This window comes from Pantherophis guttatus, chromosome 1, assembly GCF_059756535.1.
Source record: "Pantherophis guttatus breed Tessera chromosome 1, ASM5975653v1, whole genome shotgun sequence".
Lineage (NCBI taxonomy): Eukaryota > Metazoa > Chordata > Lepidosauria > Squamata > Colubridae > Pantherophis > Pantherophis guttatus.
Genome location: NC_142063.1, coordinates 329763653 through 329785444, shown reverse-complemented (window position 1 = coordinate 329785444; position 21792 = coordinate 329763653). Strand labels below are relative to the sequence as shown.

Sequence of the window (21792 nt, the reverse complement as noted above, 5' to 3'; positions counted from 1 at the left end):
ACTTGGAGGGCCTTGAGTACAAATATCTAAAAAAATATAATAGATAAATCATAACCAGACTAGAAAGTAAATCATTGAAGTTTTAGAATAACTTAAAATAACTTTATTGTCATTTTGAACGTACACTAATTGGCATACGTTAAAATGAAATTTTGTTGCATACAGCTCTCAAAGGGTCACCACTTCCAATATATACTACATAAACATGACTAAATAAATAAATAAATACAAAAATATGCATATACCACATATATTATATGACACAGAGAAACAACGCAGTCTAATTCGGATGTATACATGTACATGGCAAGAAAAATAAATCTTGCAAGTTTACCAGATGGATGGCATAGGGAACAAAGCTGTTACAGAATCTGGTAGTCCTGCTAGAAATACTTCGAAACCTCCTCCCAGAGGGGAGTAACAGAAACAGACCGTGAAGTGGGTTTGTGGGGATCTCTAACAATGCTTTGAGCTCTAAGCACATATAAGCAGTATCCTGAATAACAGGAAGCATGTTTCCTATAATCTTCTCGGCTGTCCTTACCACTCTCTGTATGGACTTTCTATCTGAGGCATTGCTGCCACCAAACCAAAAAGTGATGCAATTTGTTAAAATGTTCTAAATTGTGCCTCTGTAAAAAGTGGCCAGGACAGAAGGAGAAAGACGTACTCTCCTCATCTGATGCAGGAAATGCAGACTCTGGTTTGCATGGTTCACTAAGAATGACGTGTGGAGAGACAAGTTCAGATTGTTAGTTTTCTGCACCCCCAGATACTTAATACTGTTGACAACCTCTAGATGTTTGAATGAGCTCTTCAGTTTATAAATATCAGTTTGCTGTGTGAGATGCATTTGGGAATGTTCTTATGACTACAAAAGAACTCTGGACTTGCAAAAAGTCTACTTTGCATCAGGGGAAGACTAGTACTTTATGGCTGATAAAAGAATATATGTTAAGATTGGAAATCCCAAGAGATTAAAAGTGCCAGTTCTCTTATGGAAGGAAAGGCTTCATCAGATGACAGACCAATCAAACAGACAGGTTCTGTTTTGATAGAATGAGAACTGGAGAGAGATGACTTGTAAAGGTAAAGGCAAAGGTTCCCCTCACACATATGTGCTAGTCGTTCCCAACTCTAGGGGGTGGTACTCATCTCTGTTTCAAAGCTGAAGAGCCAGCTCTGTCCAAAGACGTCTCTGTGGTCATGTGGCTGGCATGACTAAATGCCAAAGTCTGTTAGCTTCCCATCAAAGGTGTTCCCTATTTTTATACTTGCATTTTTTACGTGCTTTCGAACTGCTAGGTTGGCAGAAGCTGGGACAAGTAATGGAAACTCACCCCGTTACGCGACACTAGGGATTCGAACCACTAAACTGCCAACCTTTCGATTGACAAGCTCAGCATCTTAGCCACTGAGCCACTGTGATGACTTGTACAAGATGACTTGTAGAGATGACTTTATCCCACCTTATCTTTTACTAGATATTTACTGAGCCATTTTGGGAAGAAAAATTGCCTGTTTGGCTTCTGATCACATAAAGGTAATCCTCGACTTACAGCAATTCATTTAGTGACCATTCAAAGTTAAAACGGCACTGAAAAAAGTGACTTATGACCATTTTTCAGAGTTACAACTTTTGCAGCATCCCTATAGTCCTGTGATCAAAATTCAGATGCTTGGCAACTGGTTCATACATATGACCGTTGCTGTGTCCTAAGGTCATGTGATCACCTTTTCTGACCTTCTGACAAAGCAAAGTCAATGGGGAAACCAGATTCACTTAACAACTCAGTGAGTAACTTATCAACTGTATTGATTCACTTAACAACTGTGGCAAGGAAGTCGTATAATGGGGCAAAACTCACTTAACAAATGTCTCACTTAACAACAAGAAATTTTGGGCTTCATTGAGGTCATAATTCAAAATATATGTTCAGTATTAGAACAAGCTTGCTCATTCTTGCACTCAAGAACCCATCCCTTAGTCCTCCTTCCCTGGGTCCCAAGTCTAATACATATAGGTCCATAAATATCTAGCAAGCTCCAACCACACCTAAGCTTTATGTTAGATTCTTTTATCTGTCCATCCCTGGGGTAGAGAATAAGGTGCTATAAACTTACCTTTCCTATTTCACTTTTCAGTTTGTACTGATTCAGCTGCACACAATCCTGTGGATTAAAAAAAAAAGATAAAACAAGTTAGCATGGGAGGGGGAAACAAAAAATAGAAAGTCTGAGATGTAGCTTCACTTCTCTCTAAGCTCCTCAAAATAATGAGAAGTGACAAATGTATTTTGGGACCTTACTCACTAGGGAAGATAAGATATAAATGTTTTTTTAAGCAGCAATGCTTCCAACCAGCTTCTATTAAAAAAATTATAGCAACAGACAGAAGAGACGGCTTTGGATAAAAGAAGTTGCCGAAGTATGTTTCCAAAGGAGAGTAAAGTATCAAAAATCCTCCATTATTTTGTGTTTTTATTTCAACTTTTTTGGGCTTTAGAATCTGGGCAACTTTTGATTAAATTCAGAATCAAAAGCCAGATTGACTATTATTACTGGACAGGAGGTTATCCAAGAAATCTCAAGGCTGTTGACTAGACTGGGAAATTGAAAACACCATTCCGGAAGGTGACTATGTCTGTGTCAGGACTGCCATGCTGTTATGCCTGCAGTGCTTCCCTAGATGCCAATCTGTCATATTGCAACAAGCAGGAAGGGGGGGGCATGAGGGGGGGGCAGAAGATGGGGAAACAAAAATACTCTTCGTGCCATCCGGTGAGAGCCACTGACTGCTCCAAGGTCACTTGATGGAATGCAGCACCATTCAACCCATGAAGCCAGAGATTGTTACCAAAACAATTTATTTGAATACCATTAGGAAGCCAGGGGAAAAGTTAACCAGCTGCTTTGGGCATGAAATTTCAGATCCAGCTTTGCTACACTGTAGCCACTTGGCTTTAGTAAAGTGCAGTGGCTAAGATGCTGAGCTTGTCGATCGAAAGGTCGACAGTTCAGCGGTTCGAATCCCTAGTGCCGCATAACGGAGTGAGCTCCCATTACTTGCCCCAGCTTCTGCCAACCTAACAGTTCGAAAGCATGTAAAAATGCAAGTAGAAAAATAGGGACCACCTTGGTGGGAAAGTAACAGTGTTCCGTGCGCCTTCGGCATTTAGTCATGCTTGCCACATGACACGGAATCGTCATCAGACAGCGCTGGTTCTTCAGCTTAGAAACTGAGATGAGCACTGCCCCCTAGAGTCGGGAACGACTAGTACGTATGTGCGAGGGAAACCTTTACCTTTACCTTTTATTTTCGCTAGCTATGAGTTCAAGAGTCTTTGTTTCCTAATTGACCGACTGACAGTCTGACCACTTCTCTATTGCTGCTGCTGAGAAGATTATATGGATGTCTCCAAGTAACTTCCTCCAAGTAACTTCCTCTGGGTCAGATTTCTTTTTCTGTAGTATTTTTACCCCAGCACAGGAGGTGACACACCGACGTCTGAAATACCTTGCATATGGAAGGGAATAAACAATTGAAGGAACTGAACATTAATAACCCACGGTTTTGGAATTAAACTTAACAATGCTACTAATCAAACTATTATCCAAGGGGAAGGGGATTTGAAGCAACAATTGAAAAATGGCGGCAAGGCAAGAGACAGGGAAAACATTTTATCCCTTTTTACAATAGACAAAAAGCTCAAATTTCATAGAAAAACAGTAAAAGATAACTGAACTTGATTAAGGCTAGATCTCAATTTCTTAAATTACAACGGGGCTATTTCACATATACGTTAGGAAAACAACAATAGAACTCAGATACGAGGCTGTGAGATTCTCTCCCTCATTGGAATAACCCAATTTTGGGGATATTGGAGTTGTATTGTATTGTACATTTCTGATTCTACCTGCAACCAAAGGCTGGACCAGATCATTTCCCTCCAACCTAGACTTTCTACAGATGTATGGACCAAGTGCCAGAATGACACTGCGGTCATTGCTCAGAATTTTAGATTCATGCACCTATAGGATCAAGAAAGCTACAGTCCAGTGGTGGGTTGCCCCCAATTCGGATTGGTTCATAAGAACCGTAGTAAAACCACCAGCAGGCCCCACCCACTGCCCCGGATGTCGTCATCGGCGATCTGCGCACGCGCAGAAGCTTCGCATGATCCCGTTGTGAACCGATAGTAAAGGTAAGTAGAACCCACCCCTGCTACAGTCGGTGATCTCCAAAGGCCCTTCAACTCCATGGTTTTATTTACCTTTGATTCTATGCTGTTAGCACTAAATCTCTTGCAGTGAATGTGAAATAGGATTATAATTCTATGAAATGTGAATGACACCAGAAGGAACAATGGGTTCCTTTGAAATACGGAAACAGAATTCTCGGGAAATAATCATCACCCTTCCTGCTCTCCTCCCTGCCCCCTAAAAAGCTACTTATAAACACTAAGAAGAAACCTTTTAATAGATTGTTTCTCAACCTCAGGAACTTCAAGATGTGTGGACTTCAACTTCCAGAATTCCCCAATCAGCTATGAATTCTGGGAGTTGAAATCCATATACCTTAAAGTTGTTGAGATTGAGAAACAGGGTTTTAACATTTTCCTATTTCTATTGAAGAGAAAATGAATTCTTTGGCTAATTTTTGCTCCTTTCTAGGAGTGTTGTTGAAATTCTCTCCACATGGAACTGAGTGCTCGTGTCTTATTTTACAGAGGTACATGAAGTCTGCAGTGGGGCAAGAATATTACAGCATTCCATAAACAGCATTTCCAGAGTTTTCTGCTGCCTTAGGCAAATGCCAATATCGCTAAGTATGTCTAGTGTCAAATAATACAATTTGGGTTATGATGACTCATAATGGATGATACAGAAGTAAAGAAAATTTTGGTAGCTCGTTATGACTGTATCGAGCAATCTGATCACAGCCGCAATTAACATTGCAACCGCCAACGTACAGGGTGGTCCTTGACTTACAACTGTTCGCTTAGTGACCATTTGAAGTTAGGAGGGAGCACTCAAAAAGTATTTACAACCTACTTCTGAAATTATGGGTGTGTGGATACTTCCTCCCATTGTCATGTGAGTGCATTTTGGGTGCTTGGCAATCAGCCCACATTTACAGCCATTTGCAATGTCCCATAGTCATGTGGCCACAATTTACAATGTTTTTGCTGAAAACATATTCATTTACTTCTGGCTTTCAGCAAATACGGCTCATAGCTCACGGGTTTAACAACTGCTGTGTTTGCTTAATGACTGCCACAAAAAAGATCACAGAATAGGTCCGTCGTGTTGATGGCCTGCTTTATGACCATCATGACTTGTGACTGTAATGGGCAGGCTTCATTACAGTCATAAATTGAGGACTACCCGTACTAATCAGGAAGTATATCCCCTTAAATAAAATAGCACTCATTTCCAAGTAAACAGCCATGTGCTCTTTGGAAAAGAAGGTTCAAAGGAACACTTCCTTTTAATTCAAATTCAATTTGAATTCAATTTAATTCAAATTACACTCATCTGGAACAATGTACATTATTGTAGAAAAGGCATTCTTCCTTGCCTTATATCCTTTGCAGGAAATGCCTTTCTCATTTGCTTTCCAGTTAGAAAGTTTCACCACCAGCCAATTAAACGGAACCTCTCTTGTTGTTGATGAAAATGCCTGTAGGTCACTAAGACAAATTACAAATAGTCTAAACTCTGAAACTCTACTTATTGTAGTATAGTATAGTGAGAGACCTATAATCTTCCAGATGCTAAAATAAATTTCATTACACCTGAGAACTTAGGATGCTGGCTGGAAGTAATGGAAGTTAGAATACAGCATCACTCTACAGGTTAGAGTTATAACTTGATTTTTTGGAATAGCCTTACTGGATCACTTTTTGACAAATTAAAAATGGGACTCTTGGTCAGTGATTTTTCCATTACTTGATTCTGGCTAAAATGGATTGCTTACAATTTAGATATTCCTAATTATTTCAAAGTGAGAGCCAATTTGTAGTAGTGATTCAGGCACTAGGTACAAACAGAAAAACTGTGAGTTCTAGTCCTGTCTTAGGTAGAAAGCCAGCTATGTGACCATGGGCCAGTCACCGTCTGTCAGCTCTAGGAAGGAGACAATGGCAAATATTTTCAAAGATCTGAAGAACTACTCCAGTAGCCTCCAAGAGTCAACACTGACCCCAAATATCAGGGTATTTTGTGAGTCCCCAAAACAGATTACTTTGAACAAAACTGTTGTGCAAAGATAATATTTATATTATATGCACCTCTGTCTAGGAAAGTTCCCAAACAGTTTTCTCTTACGTTATGCATTACAGTGCTTAGCACTACAGTTTCATAAACAAAATTGGTTTTTGGAGCATACAGTATGGGGGAGTTCATAAAAAACCTGTCTATAGCTCCTTAAAGCAACAGTGTCTTTTCCTCAGGTTGTAGTTGCTTTAAAGAGTTGGCCCTATGGGAACTTGTTTGTACACCATGAAGATTTTTTCCCCTTTGAATCAGTGCTACAAAGCTCTACTTTTTATCTGCGCAAATATGCATGCAAAACAATGTGAACAGAGAAGAGCATATATTGTATGTCCAGTGGTGAGATTCAGCCGGTTCGAGCCAGTTCGGGCGAAGTTAAATTGCTGGATGTCCCCTCCCCACCCTGCCCCTTCCAGGAGTCCCCACACGCCCCATTTTGGCTCCCAGGTAAGTGTAGGGAGGCTTACCAGGCCCAAAACGGGGCATAGGGGGGTGCAGCACAGTCCCCCCCCAGTCCCCCCCCTTGAGAGTGAAATGGCCCATTTCACTCTCAGGAGACTGCAGGGAGGCCTAGTAGGCCCAAAACGGGGTGTGGGGGTGCAGGAGTCCGAGTGCTGCGTGTCACACTCCCTGACGACACCACCATGGCCATGCCCACCCAGCTGGTCATTAGCACAGAGAACCGGTTGTTAAATTATTTGAATCCCACCACTGTGTATGTCTCAGGCCACACTGTTAGAGAAGGAAGTGTCTCAATTGGAGAAAACCTACTTTTTAGAAAACCATTCCTTTCTATGTGAAAGGGAGGAGGGTCTACCACGTTTTGAACATTTCCCTACAACTGGGGAGTCTAGAAGACTGCAGCTCCTGATTGAGGAACCTACCCAGCTTTCCCACAAAGAAGAGGCTGAAGAAGAGCCCAAGAAAAAGAATCACAATAAAACCAAAGAATAAAATATCCTATAAGCAGCCAGAACATCTTCTAGTCAACTAAAAGATGAACCAAAAAGGTGGAGTTAAAAAAAAAAAAAACCAGCCTCACTTTTGATACATATATAGCTGTCATTTCTCATTTATAAATTACTAGCTGGATACCCGTGCTTCGCTACAAAACTATGTGACTGGACATGATAAATTGAACTAACCAATTTAAGTAATTGGTTTATTACTGGAGTAATGCCTGGGTAGATTCCAAAATGGATGTCCCTCCCATTGTCATCATTACCAACAAAATATATCTGGAGAAATGAAGGCTGCTGCTGAGGCCCCGCCATGATACTCCCTAACCTGTGGTAGACCTGCCCCTGCACTTTGAATGTTGGCATATTTAGCTGTAGATGCCTGATTAACGTAGGGGTTATTAGATGCATACTTTTTTTACAGCCTCTCTATTGATTTCAGGATGACTTTGACAATACTTTTTTGCAGCTTCCCTTACTTGTGTTTCTCTAATAGCATCTGTAAATCTTTTCCTGCGTTTTTCCCCTCTATTCCCTTTAACTGGTGTTACAGTAGAAGGAACAGATTCGTCTGAACTGAGGAGGTCAATGTAAGAAGTGATTTGGGACTGGGACACTATGCAGGAGAAATTCGGTTCACAATCGGTTGGCTCAGTGGTGGTCGGTGATTGAAACTCATAAGGGAATATCTCCCCCACCACCTTGAGTTCGGAAGCAGTTCCATAGGTGGAAGGCGTAGACATTTTGGGGAGGTACCGATGTTTAGTAATGTAAGGAACCCCAGACCACTCCTGAATGAAGGAGTGGAACGTCTGCCAGTTTGAACTGAGGTAACGGAATGTGAGGCAACTGGCAGTTGGAACTTTTCAGGTGGGGAGGGTGAGTAGAACATCTAACTTCTTAGCATCAGACATGTGAATATACTGTATATGATATATTAATGATCTGAAGGTCATTTCAAAAAATCCTTTCTTAGCGAGCACCTAGAAGCCAAGAGGAATGTACGTGCCAAATTTCAAGTTTGTAGGCTTTAGTGTTCTGGAGATTTTGTGATTAGTGAGTGGATTTTGCTTTTATATATATAGATTTTATCTCCAAATAAATGGGAATCTATAGAGAAATGCCTGGAAAAAAATCTAAATAAGTCAGCAGGCTCATCATTATCATTATCATCATCATCACCACCACCACCACCACCACCATCATTATCATCACCATCATCATTATCATCATGTAACAATATTGCCTATTCAGATAATGTTGACTGAAGAGAAAAATATAGTAGTCTGGCATGCCTTGGGTTACCATGGCAAAGGCTTGAGCAAAACAGAGATTTCCATCCTCACAGCCACCTCTTAAAGTCATGTTTTATGACCAACTGTGGGACTTTCCAACATGAACTTTATGTTCTCGTTCATCTCTGAATCTTTCCTGTTTCCTATCTTTTTATCAACCAGAATGTTTGCGCAAAGTGTGGCGACAAGATAACATTGAAAATTGCTACCAACCAAGCCCTGACATTATAATGTTCAGGGACTGATACACATAAACAGAAGAAAGATAGTTATGGCTTAAGGTAAGAATAAAACAGGTCTAGACTGAACGTTCTCATTGGTCAGCACCTGTCCTTATTATGTCTTTATTATGTTGCAATCTAAAGATCTGGAGTTGAATTGACAATAACATTTGCCAGTTTGGGCTAAAGTTCTATTCTTTGATGTATTTAGCAGTTGCAACAATGGCTGGCAGTGAACGCAATAGACCCAACTGCCCTTTTATTGAACATGCTGGTATTAGGTTGATGGTGTTGCAATACGAAGAATTGAAGTGTAGTGAGACAATTAATCAAAATTCCTCCTGATTCATTCGATTTCAGAATGCTCTTCTGTGAGACTAAGACCATGGATGATATTTATTATGGCCAAGCTATTCATACAAAATGTTATCCACAATGTAAAATAAAGTAGGATTATTTCTTTGTATTATATGTGCAAGTCATATTGTAATGTGCAAGTCATATGTACAGTATGGATACATGTCACAGGGAACTAAAATGTGGCTGTAAGGTTCTGGGAGAGAACATTCAAATGGCATCCAAAAGAAACCAAGATAATGTCTAAAGGAAAAGGAAAAATCAACATCTTTAGAAGACCAGTTTGTATTTCTATTGACCCTCTAGCATCCTTATTAAAGCAGCTGCTGCAATCCACTCTCTGGCCACCTATGAGAATGGTTGTAAGTATTGTAAGCACAGAAGGGATCTGGAACTTTGATGTTCCCTGGAACTGGTTCCTAATTTCAGGCATGTTTTTTTAAAAAAACAAAACACAGAAACATTTTTGAGCCTCTAAAGCAGAGGTAGGGAACTATGGCCCCTTTATGACTTGTGGACTTCAACTTCCAGAATTCCTGAGCTAGCATGGCTGGTTCAGGAATTCTGGGAGTTGAAGTCCCTAAAGTCATAAAAGGGCCATAGTTCTCCTGCTCTAAAGCAGTGCCCCCCAACTTTTTGGACACCAGGGACTGGTTCGATGGAGAGAGGTTTTTCTGCGGACCGGAGGAGGCGTGGTTTCGCATGCTGCCTGCATCCCATGGATGGCGCTTCACTTATTATTTCACGACCAGTTCGTTCTCACAGGGAGGGACTACTCAGGGTACCGTCAGTCAAATTATGTCGACTGGCGACTCCCAGGGGGAGGGCCTTCTCTGTGGGGGCTCCAACCCTTTGGAATGAACTGCCCCCGGAGATACGGAATATCCCTGATCTCCGTGCTTTCCGCCGTGCCCTCAAGACCCTGATGTTCCAACAGGCAGGGCTAAACATACAAACATGCGAATGATTTTTAAATGTTATCTAATTCTGGGTTTTATTTAATTGACCAAACTAAGTAACAATTTTAATTAGCAATTTTATGATGTTTGTGTGTCCATATTTTTCTTGACTGTACACCGCCTTGAGCCCTACGGGAGAAAGGCGGTATAGAAATATAATAAATAAATAAATAAATAAATAAATAAATAAATTTATGCAGCCCAGTTTCTGGCATGCCATGGCCTAGTGCCAGTCCATGGTTGGGGACCCCTGCTCTAAAGGAAAAGCAGGCAACTCAAGGCCAAATCAGGCCCAAATGGTTCTGCTTATGGTTGCTAACACAGCTCCCAGTTACCAAACTTGTTCCATTTCTGCTGAGTTGACGTGGTAATACTTGCTTAACATGAGGTTTTTGTTTTTTTACAGATGCTTTGTCAACCAGCTAATAAAAGTCAATGGAGTATGGTTATCAGGAGGGAAAGAAAGCCTGTTCCTCTGATAAAGCCATTCACAATGGAGAGAAGGAACTAAAGAGCTGCAGCCCTATGTAATGCAGAAGCTAATCTATAGACCAGGGGTCTCCAACCTTGGCAACTTTAGGACTTGTGGACTTCAACTCCCAGAAGCTGGCTGAAGAATTCTGGGAGTTGAAGTCCACAAGTCTTAAAGTTGCCAAGGTTGGAGGCCCCTACTGTAGACTGAACCAAGGATTGTTGGATGCTTGACAGAACACAGGAATGGAGCCAGATGGCATACAAACAGAATCTGAGATCAAGGCTAGATCTGGAGCAATAGTTTGAAACAAGCCAGAGGTCAGAAGAGAACTGTTGGGAAAGCCACCAATAATTAAAATGAAAGAAGATGATAAGCAGAGGAAAAGTAACACTACAGTAATACAAGATGCTACACTAGGAGGCAGAAACAACAGTGGATCGAAGAACATACTGCAGGGTTTATAAACATCTGTCAACTCAAACAAGATGATACTGTAATTCCTTCTCTCTTCCCTATCCAGGAGAATCTAATCCCCTCATTGAGAGGGTAATGCAGTCCCAGGGTTTCAGCATAACTGCAGAGGAGCTATACCCCACAGTTCAGCAGCTTACCACAAAAGGAATCTGAGAAAAAACAATCTTGTACTAATTCCTGATTAGGAGGATCCAGTGAGAAGCTGGCTGGCTGGACTCACTCCAAGATCAGAAGGTAGTTCTTAAGAACCTATCTGGCTTGCCATGTAGACTTGAGAGGGGACAAGTGACATATAAATCCAGCAGTTCATCACACTTTCAACTGCACAATGGAGGCTGATGTTACATGGCTCTTTGGAGGAAAAAGTGAGGCCTCAAGGCAACTTGAAGAAATCGAAGAAGCAACTTGAAGTACGTGATCTACATAGCATGGTTACTTATGGTAACCAGTTAAAGTAAATGGAGATTTTAAATGATTTTTAAAAATCATTATATCAGGATTGACACATTACAGACCAAACCCAGGCTATGCCTAAAAATTTATTTGATTGGGAGCTGCTCAGAGTTCGATATGAGTGGCTATATAAATGTTTTAAATAAATAAATGAAATACTTTTGTTGGCCTCAGCCCAAGAAGTATTTTACAGAAAAGAAATAAAGGGCAAAGAAAAATGGTTGACATATAAAGACTTGCTTAGAGGAAAATGGAGAGCTTAAGATGAAAGCAAGAGAGTAATTGACTGCAGAGGAGTTTGTATTTCAATGATTTTCATATGCACAATTAAGAGAAGGACTCAGGATAGATAAACTTTACCAGGAACAGAATATGATAAAACAGAATTTGAAAATGAAATGATGTACAAACGATTTTGTGATTGTCAAAATGTGTAAACTTTTTCTAAGATTTGAAATGAAAGAAAAGCAAATTAAAAATGTATGATAAAATGAGCCCCGAACTTTGACTAAATATTCAAATAGTTCAATGAGAGAGAATGCAGTTAAAAATTTGAAATTCACATTGTTCTACAATTTAAAAGAGAATTTGTACAGCACGATGCACACTGCTGGTATACAAAAACTGTCTAAAATGTATAAAGGTATTTCTAATTATTTTGGAAATATGAAAAATATCAAGGGATGTTTTGTTGTGCATGGTGGCCTTGTGAAAGAGCAAAATGATATTAGACACAAATATTGTACATATACTGATGCAGAGTTTTAAAAAATATTCAGAAGAAACTGGACCTGTTTTTATTATGATTTATGGACATCTGCTTTTATATAAAGCAACTGTAGTGGGAGTATTCTATGCATAGAGAAGGAAGAATACAAAATATCTACAATGGAGGAATGGACTGTGAAGATGGCCGAGTTTGCATAAATTGACTTAACATAACAGAATAACAGAGTTGAAGGGACCTTGGAGGTCTTCTTGTCCAATCCCCTGCTCAAGCAGGATGCCCTATACCATTCTAGACAATTGACTGTCCAGGGTCTTCTTAAAAGCCTCCAGTAATGGAGCATCCACAACTTTTGAAGGCAAGCCATTCCACTGTTCAATTGTTCTCATTGTCAGGAAATGTCTCCTTAGTTCTAGGTTGCTTCTCTCCTTGATTAGTTTCCACCCATTGCTTCTTGTCTTTCCTTCTGGTGCTTTGGAAAATAGGTTGACTCCCCACTCTTCTTTGTGGCAGCCCCTCAGATATTGGAACACTGCTTGCTTGACTTGTTTGATAAAGGAGGGAACTACAATTACTTTTATAAAATACTGGAAATCCTATATGGAGTTTTTGCTGAAAACTGATAAAATGAATTGGTGATTTTGGGACTTATTGATTAAAAGGATTGGTTTATGGGAAGAAGGAAACCATAGTATGCAGTTCGGGAGGATGGAGATGGTAATTACTGTGTAAGGAAGTGCTGCAAAGAAAGCTTGAAGTTGCTGCTTTAGACTTTGTTTTTTCTTTCTCTTGTTATCTTTCACTTTTGAAACTCCTGTATATTTTCTTTCTTCTAATACTTTTTGTTTTATGTGAATTTTTAAGCCTATGTAAACTCTCCTAATAAACATTTCTTTAAAAAAAGAAAATCATCCCATCCTCTGATTCCAACCTCTCATCCCAATGTTTTACTTTTTCTTCTGGCAGCTTTGAAAAGGAGAGTTAAATCACAAGAAACAGCATATCAAAATCTAGCCACTTTCAGCTGATGCAATTGGCTCTCTAGCTCTACTACCACAGAAAATATGTCAACTCTTCCTTGCCAAAAAATGTGTCACTGGCTGGGTATGCAGAGGCTTCAAATGGCACCCACTTTTGCTGTTCCTTGTTTGCATCGTGCAGCGGGGAAACAGTCATCCATCTTCACCTTCAACTGATGAAGCCGGCAGCGCGTGGCATTGATCGATTTCATTTTGATTTTTGCCAAGATGAATAAATTAGGTTGCATAATGATTGTAACCATAGCAGTATGGATATACTGCCTCTGGGAACTGACAATGACAAATGACTAGGAGGTGTTGCTTTTGAAGGCATTCTTAGGCATCTGAAGGTTCTGGGAAGATTGGAAAAAAATTTGTCCAGGAAAGCAGACAATCTCCAATACATACTTAATGTATTGTACATACATAATATGCCTGTCAAAGATTCTGATGATTTAAGTGGGGGCCAGGAGAGTTAAGGAATTGCAAACAGGCCAACTCTTGGATAAAGGAAATGTTTAAGTTATTTTTCCCTCATGAAGGATGGCGAATATACATGTCCCAGGATAATGTTATAGCAGTGATGGTTAACCTTTTTGGAGCTGAGTGCTCAAAGCGCACACATGCTCGTGCGAATGCACACACGTGTGCCAGAACCCCCAAAATGCAATGCGAGCGCCCCCCCTGCACATGTGCCCCCCCGCGCTCCGTTTTGGCTTCCAGGTTGGTGCAGGAGGCTTTCTGGAAAGCCTCCTGCACCAACCTGGAAGCCAAAACGGGGCATGGAAGCCAACCTGGAAGCCAAAACAGGGCACAAGGTGCCCCGTTTTGGGGCTGGAAAGCCTCCTGCACCAAACTGCACCCCCCCCATGCATGTGCCCCCCCATGCATGCATGCACGTCCCCCATGCGTCCCACCCCCCACGCATGCACAGCAGAGACCTGAAGAGCAGCTGGCTGGTGGGAGGTGCGAGCGCGTGCGCAGTGGAGCTGGGGTGATGTGACAGCTAGAGTGCCTGCAGAGAGGGCCATAGGTTCGCCATCACGGTGCTATAGGATCCAATCTGGGTCAGTCACCAGGACCAGAGATTTTGTCTTCTGAGCTTTGGACTCATTCTGGAGCCCATCCTTAGAGAACCTCTCTCTAGCAGAGTCCCAAAGGTGCTTTTTTCCATATTTTGGACAGAGAGGATCGCTGGGTTGAAAGAGGGGGCTAAATAGGCCATCTGTGTCAAAACTGAACAGCCCTCTCTCAATAGAGGGGGAGGGATACAATGTCATCTATCTCCAATCCACAACACAGTCCTTTCAACAGTTCCAAGAAGGCTCCACACCTATTTGCACCACTCAGATGACCCTGATGACATAGATAAACCTCCAGGTGACTTTAATGACTTGCTAAAAGAATGCAAATGACCAGCTGTCTGTAAGGAATATAAATCCTTCCATTCTCCATCATCTAGTCAGAGCTGAAGAAACTTCTTGGATGAGAAGTGAAACGTCTTCAAAGAAAAACCAGAAAGTCCAGTTGCCTCTTGGAAAAAAAGCAACTTTGGGACAACCATGATCTGGATGACTGAGAATCTCCATAGACATCTCTAGCAGAAGTGTGTGCTTTGAGCTATTCTGTGTGTGGTATTTATATGGTGCCTGTGTGTGTGTCTTTTTTCCCTGATCAGAGCAGATGTGCTCAATCTTTACTCATTAGTTTTGGTCGCCATGATGTAAAAAAGATGTGGAGACTCTAGAGTGAAAAGAAGAGTAACAAAGATGATTAGGAGACTGGAGGCTAAAACATATGAAGAACGGTTGCAGGAACTGGGTATGTCTAATTTAATGAAAAGAAGAACTAAGGGAGACATGATAGCAGTGTTCCAATATCTCAGGGGCTGCCATAAAGAAGAGGGAGTCAAGCTATTCTCCGAAGCACCTGAGGGTAGGACAAGAAGCAATGGGTGGAAACTAATCAAGGAGAGAAGCAACTTAAAACTAAGGAGAAATTTCCTGACAGTTAGAACAATTAATCAGTGGAACAACTTGCCTCCAGAAGTTGTGAATGCTCCAACACTGGAAGTTTTTAAGAAGATGTTGGACAACCATTTGTCTGAAGTGGTGTAGGGTTTCCCTACCTAAGCAGGGGGTTGAACTAGAAGACCTCCAAGGTCCCTTCCAACTCTGTTAGTCTAGTCTACTCTAGTTTAGTCTAGTCTAGTCTACTGTACTCTACTGTGCTGTACTGTACTCTACTCAAGACACCCTATGGCACTTTATTGTTGGGAAACTTGTCAGCTGAAGTCCAACACATCTGGAAAGAATTAACAGTAGCCTGCTGTACAGCAATGTTTTACAATTAGGGCCTGTGGCCAAAAAAATAAATAAATACTGCAATGTGGAGATTCCTGCCCATCCAGCCCTCTTTCTTGCCATTCAGCATTCTGTTTCATCTCTCCCCTATAGGTTTTTCTGAAAACCTTTTAAAAAGAAATTTATAGACCTCAAGATCCTGCTCCCCAGTTATGTATGGGTTTGGAGTGGACTACATCAATATTAGAAACAAAGAGAATGTCTTACACATAAAACACCTATGTATGCTTTGTGCTCCATACAGGTAATCCTTGATTTAAGACTGGTCTGGTAGGTGCTTGGCAACTGGCTCATCTTTACAACGGTCATGTACCCATGATTTACAATGTCTTTTGCCAGTTTCTAGCCTTTCTGGCCAGTTCCTAGCTAAGATTGCCCACAGAAATATATTGATTCATTTAATGATTACAGGGGTCTCTTAATAACTGCTGCATTCACTTAACAACTGTGACGTTAGCTTAACAACTGCCACAAAAAAGGTCATAAAATTGGGTCATGTAGGCGCCTTGATTTACGACCATCATGACTTAAATTGGAAAGTATGGGCTCCATTTACAGTCATAAGTTGAGGACTGCCTGTAAGTACTGAAAATAAAACATGCCACATCTATATTAAGTGTGCAGTCAGTAGTTATGGAAAAGATGAATTAAAGATGAAAGCAAAAGGGCAGGAAGGGCAGGCCTAGAAACCCAGAATAAATAGCTCTGTCTTAGAGACAAAGTCAGTCATTTTGCTGTCAGTCTCCATCAATGTCACACCAAACTCCACTTCTAGAGACAGCTTTCTGTTTAAAAAAGAAATGTGGCAAGTCACAAAAACAATGTCTTCTGGTGTCCTTAAAGAGGCTCATTCTTTGGCCTTCTCAGGGACCTTTGATAATGTTTGAAAAATAGAAGCAAACACAGGAAGAGATCAAAGGAAAAGATGATGATACTTGCAAAAGACGATAACCACAGGTTCAGTTAGAAATATAGGGCAAAGGAATTTACTAATGTAATTATTCTAAAGCAGGGGTGTCAAACTCAAGACCCGGGGGCCGGATCTGGCCCGCAGGGTGCTTAGATCTGGCCCACAGGGCTGACCTGGAACCAGCAAAGGAATGACCGGCAGTGCCTCTGCCAGCAAAAATTGAGTTTGGGAGGATCGCCTGCAGCCCTCCCAAGCTCCGTTTTTGCTGGCAGAGGGTTGCAGGAGGCCGTTGCAGCTAAAAACTGAGCTTGGGAGCCCATTTTCACTCAGGCTGCCACAGGTGCCCCCGACATGAGTGACATCAAGCTGGCCACACCCACCCTGGCCCCCCAAGGTCAAACACAACCCTGATGTAGCCCTCAATGAAATTGAGTTTTACACCCTTGTTCTAAAGGGAAGATAGAGTAGCTTGTCTTTACAACAGCTCTGTGTGGAGATACCTAATGGCTGAATCAAGAAGGAAGCACTGAATCCTAAGCTTCCCACTGCATATTTTCAAAATTGTAAATTTCTGGTCCCCCCTAAAATCAGGGATCCCTTTTTAATTTACTAAATTTCATTGGCTTTCATCAAAGTATGTCTTAAACAACTGGGTTTTCCCTTGCTGATAAATTTACAAAGCAATATAAAAACAGCTACTATTATTACAAAGGAATTAGTCAATCCACAACTAGCGTATATTTGGAAAGGGACGTCACAGGCCTGACTATCAGCCTCTTGTATTTCATGGTCATTTTGCCCTGACAATTTATATTAAAATACTTTTCTTCTGGGACACAAATATAAATATATCTGCCAACTAAAAGCAACAGACAAAGGAGACTTGACTTAATGAAAGTTGATGCCACAATACATCAGCCAGTGAGAGAGTTATGTGGATTTTAGCAGTTACCAATAGCATAGCAACTACACATTCTTTGCCTGCATTAAAATTTTAAATTGCTTACTTTCCTGTCTTATATGAGTCCCCTGGGAAACGCTACACACGTCAGCCAATAAAATAATAATCAGCAAGCTACCACCGCAGAGAAAACTTCCGTAGATATGTGCCAAAGCAGATGCACCCAAAAATGATGGTAGAAAGAAACGGAAGGGGCAGGCGGTAAAATTATGATTCGGATACACTGGTAACTGGGAGGAACTCTTGCATTAATGATTAGGAATAGGCTGGGGCGACCGTTTTGCATTGCTGAACTGAAGTCATTCCCAACGGACATATCCCAAAGGTGCTTTTTTCAAAAGGTAGCTGGACTATCTTTGCCTTTTCTCTTGAAGACATTTTGGTTCTCATCCAAGAAGCTTCTCCAGTCAGAACTGAAGAAGCTTCTTGGATGAGAAGCAAAACATCTTCAAAGAATAACAAAAGTCCAGTTGCCTTTTGAAAAAGCTCCTTTGGGACAACCATGACCTGGATGACTGAGAATCTCCATACATCAGGGGTGTCAAACTCAAGGCCCATGGCCCACATCCGGCCCACAGGGGGCTTAGATCTGACCCACGGTGCCTCTTCCAGCAAAAATGGAGCTCGGGAGGGCCGCCATTTTCGCTGGCAGAGGGTTGCAGGAGGCCGTTGCAGCCAAAAATGGAGATCAGGAGCCCATTTTTTGCAGGCAGAGAGCTTGGCCAGCCACATGCCCCCCCCGACACGAGTGATGTCAAGCTGGCCACACCCACCGTGGCCATGCCCACCCTGGCTCCCTGAGATCAAACACAACCCTGATGTGGCCCTCAATGAAATTGAGTTTGACACCCCTGCCATAGACGTTCCCAGTGGACATAATAGGTAGCCATCAGAGTGGGTCACAAAGAGCAAACTTACCGCAGCATCTGAGATGGAGACTCGGTGGGATTCTATTGTCGGCCTCCTCCCTGTCCTTGGTGAAATATGCGTGGAGGGTCCCGTGGCATATGGACCAAAGTCCGGAAGGTCAGAGGAACTCAAGTAATTCCCAGTAGTCTTTTCTTGAAGGGAATACTTCCTGCCAGTCAAAATGGGCCTTTTGGAGAGCTTCTTTGGTTCATGCAACTCATTGGTGTCATCCAGTTCTTCGGAGGTGCCTGAATCAACACTGACCCCATTCCTTTGGTTGTTTTCAGCTGTGCAGTTAGATAACAGAACAACACTTTCTTCTATTGCTTCCTGGCTGTTTGGTTTAATTCCATTGGGACCAACAGTTACACTGATGGCAGCTACTCTCTCGGCAAGCTCCATCTGAGCCTCTTTGCAATCCATGTCTGTGGCTTGGCCAACAATCTCAGCTGTAGAATCACCCATAGTCAAATCCTGGCTTTTTATGTTATTAGATAATAGTATAAGCCATCAGGACTGAAAAGTTCTTCTGAAGAGTCCAAGGTGGGGATCTTGGCCACATGGATTTCTGGAAAGAACTGTAATAAAGAACAGAGGAAGCAAAGAGAAAGCCATTACTTTAAAAGCCAGGATAGCAGGGATAGCAAATTGGTGCCTTCCAGATATTTTTGTCCACAACTTTCATAAAAGTTTGTCTCCAGTTATTCTGTCTAAAATTCATGGGGGAGCTGAAATCCCAAACATTTGGAGGAGGCTAAGTAGTCCACTGCTGTAACAGTATATTACACTTCTTCATTTTCAATCCCTCACCCCCAACCATCTTGAGGGATGTTATAACCTGCAGAGGTGGTATTCAGCAGGTTCTGAACAGTTCTGGAAAACCGGTAGCTGGGATTCGGGAGGCAGAGGATAGATGGGGGCAGGACCAGTCAGAAGTGGTATTCACCGGTTCTCTGAAGTACTCAAAATTTCCACTACCGGTTCTCCAGAACTGGTCAGAAGCTGCTGAATACCACCTCTGGTATGAACTGGAACCCCAAGATTCTCAGCAATAAGTTGAGGACCACACCATTTGGAGGACTCCCAGAATGGGACAGAAAAGTCTGCTCTTTGGGGTATCTTAAAAAGCTGTAGCTTTTTTACTACAGCAGCCGTGTTATCCCCATAATCAACTTGGTTGCCTGCCCGCACAAATCGTTAAGGCACCAGACGCTGTACAACCATTTTACATACTGCAGATGCTAAGATTCAGGTACAATCATCTGTTCAGTTAATGCGGTTGCTGAGGACATATTTTGCCAGAAGGAGAAAAGATAGCTTTTCAAAGCTGTATGAAACCATAGAAATGCTGGAAAGAAAAAAAACCACCTCTGAATAGAACACATACAGGTTGAGTTAACCTTTAGCAGCAAGTAAGTAAGGAGGCAAGTGGCTTTGAAAAGGGGTCCTTAAAATGACAATTGGTGGGAGGTGAATGAATTGGTTTGCTTTAAGGGCTAAGGCTCTTCACCTGAAATGGTTTTTAAGAAAGAGAAGTTTTTCAAGGGCAGAAGACTGTTTCCTCTATTATTATTATTATTATTATTATTATTATTATTATTATTATTATTATTATTATTATTATTATTATTAAATTAAATTTGTATACTGCCCTACTCCCGAAGGACTCAGGGCGGTGAACAGCCAAAAGATAAAATACATATAATACAAATGTTAAAAAACCATTAAAATACAATTAAATAATTTGGCCCAGAAAACAAAATTTAAAACACCTCAAATTTATAAGACAAATTTAAAATTTAAAAAATTTAAAAACAGTTTAAAAAAGAGGTTAGGCCAGGCCGGCCTGCTGGAATAGGAATGTTTTGAGGGCACGGCGGAAAGCGCACGTCTGTAATCCTCCGTATCTCCGGGGGGAGCTCGTTCCAGATGGCAGGTGCTCCCACAGAGAAGGCTCTTCCCCTGGGGGCCGCCAGTCAACACTGTTTGACCGACGGCACCCTAAGAAGCCCCTCTCTGTGGGAGCGTACTGGTCGGTGAGAGGCTACTGGTGGCAGAAGGCGGTCTCGTAGATACCCCAGTCCTAGGCCATGGAGCGCTCTAAAGGTGGTAAACAAAACCTTGAAGCGCACCCGGAAGACCACCGGGAGCCAGTGCAGCTCGCGCAGGAGGGGGGTCACATGGGAGCGCCACGTCGCTCCCATAACCACCCGCGCGGTCGCACTCTGCACCAGCTGGAGCCTCTGGTTGCTCCTCAAGGGGAGCCCGATGTAGAGAGCATTGCAGTAGTCCAGGAGGGAAGTGATGAGGGCATGAGTGACCGTATTTCTTCTCTTTGTAAATACCAAATCACTGGCTATGCCTCAGGAATTAGCTGCATCGTTCCCATCTTCCCTTCTTCTTCATAGGCACCTTGCCAGGAACTGTTCTATCAGCAGTTGAAATGAAGTGCGTGGTTTCGTATTCCAATAATGGAGAATATTTGTAGCTCAGGGTTGAAATGAGGGGTCCTTGGTGCTCTCTGAGCTTGGTTGTTTTCTTGCAGACGTCTCATTACCAAACTAGCTAACATCATCAGGGCTGACCATTGTTCAGCAAAAGTGCAAGAAAACAACTAAGCTGAGAGAGGACGAAGGAGCCCTCCTTTCATGTAGCAATTGCAGGCACTGGGGCTGGTCTAAACAGTTACAGCCTCCCAATCTTACCCACCTGAACATGTCAAAGTAAGAGTTACAAGAACTGGGATGAGGCACTATCTTGTCCTGCATCCTAGCAATAGCAATAGCACTTAGGCTTATATACCGCTTCACAGTGCTTTACAGCCTTCTCTAAGCGGTTTACAGAGTCAGCCTATTGCCCCCAACAATCTGGGTCCTCATTTTTACCGACCTTGGAAGGATGGAAAGCTGAGTCAACCTTGAGCCTGGTGAGATTCGATCTGCCAAACTGCTGGCAGTCAGTGATCAGCAGAAGTAACCTGCAGTACTGTACTCTAACCACTGCACCACCGTGGCTCCTCCTAGGCCAGGGGTCTGCAACCTGCGGCTCTGGAGCCGCATGTGGATCTTTCACCCCTCTGCTGCAGCTCCGTCACTCAAAATATGCATCACAACTCCAATGTGCGACACCTGCCAGCACATGATTTATTGAGCTTTTCAACCCCTGGTAGGCCAACCGTGGATAAATCCAAGAAAAGAAAAGTTTCAGAAGAAAACAGAACGTTTAATTCAACTACATATGCTAGTTTTGTGGCCGCTCAAGAAATAGTCAGGCACAGGAAGGGTTTTGTGGCTCCCGGTGTTTTCTTTTCTGTGGGAAACGGGTCCAAATGGCTCTTTGAGTGTTTAAGGTTGCAGACCCCTGTCCTAGGCCATTCTATGGCTGGTCTTTCATTCTGGACAGAGAGGATGGTGGCCCCTGATACAACAAATGTT

The 21792-nt window shown here is 42.0% G+C and overlaps 1 protein-coding gene across 2 annotated transcripts in view; it reads right to left on the bottom strand.

Moving 5' to 3' along the window:
* Positions 1-21792, bottom strand: part of CAMKK1 (calcium/calmodulin dependent protein kinase kinase 1) — a 141059-nt gene that overhangs the window by 58849 nt on the left and 60418 nt on the right. For both annotated transcript variants that reach the window (XM_034420904.3, XM_034420905.3), the window contains exons 2-3: positions 18368-18936; positions 2125-2172 (exon numbers count right to left, since the gene is read on the bottom strand). In XM_034420904.3, coding sequence (XP_034276795.1) covers positions 2125-2172; positions 18368-18823 — 504 coding nt within the window. In that variant the 5' untranslated portion in view covers positions 18824-18936. The remainder of the gene's footprint in view (positions 1-2124; positions 2173-18367; positions 18937-21792) is intronic.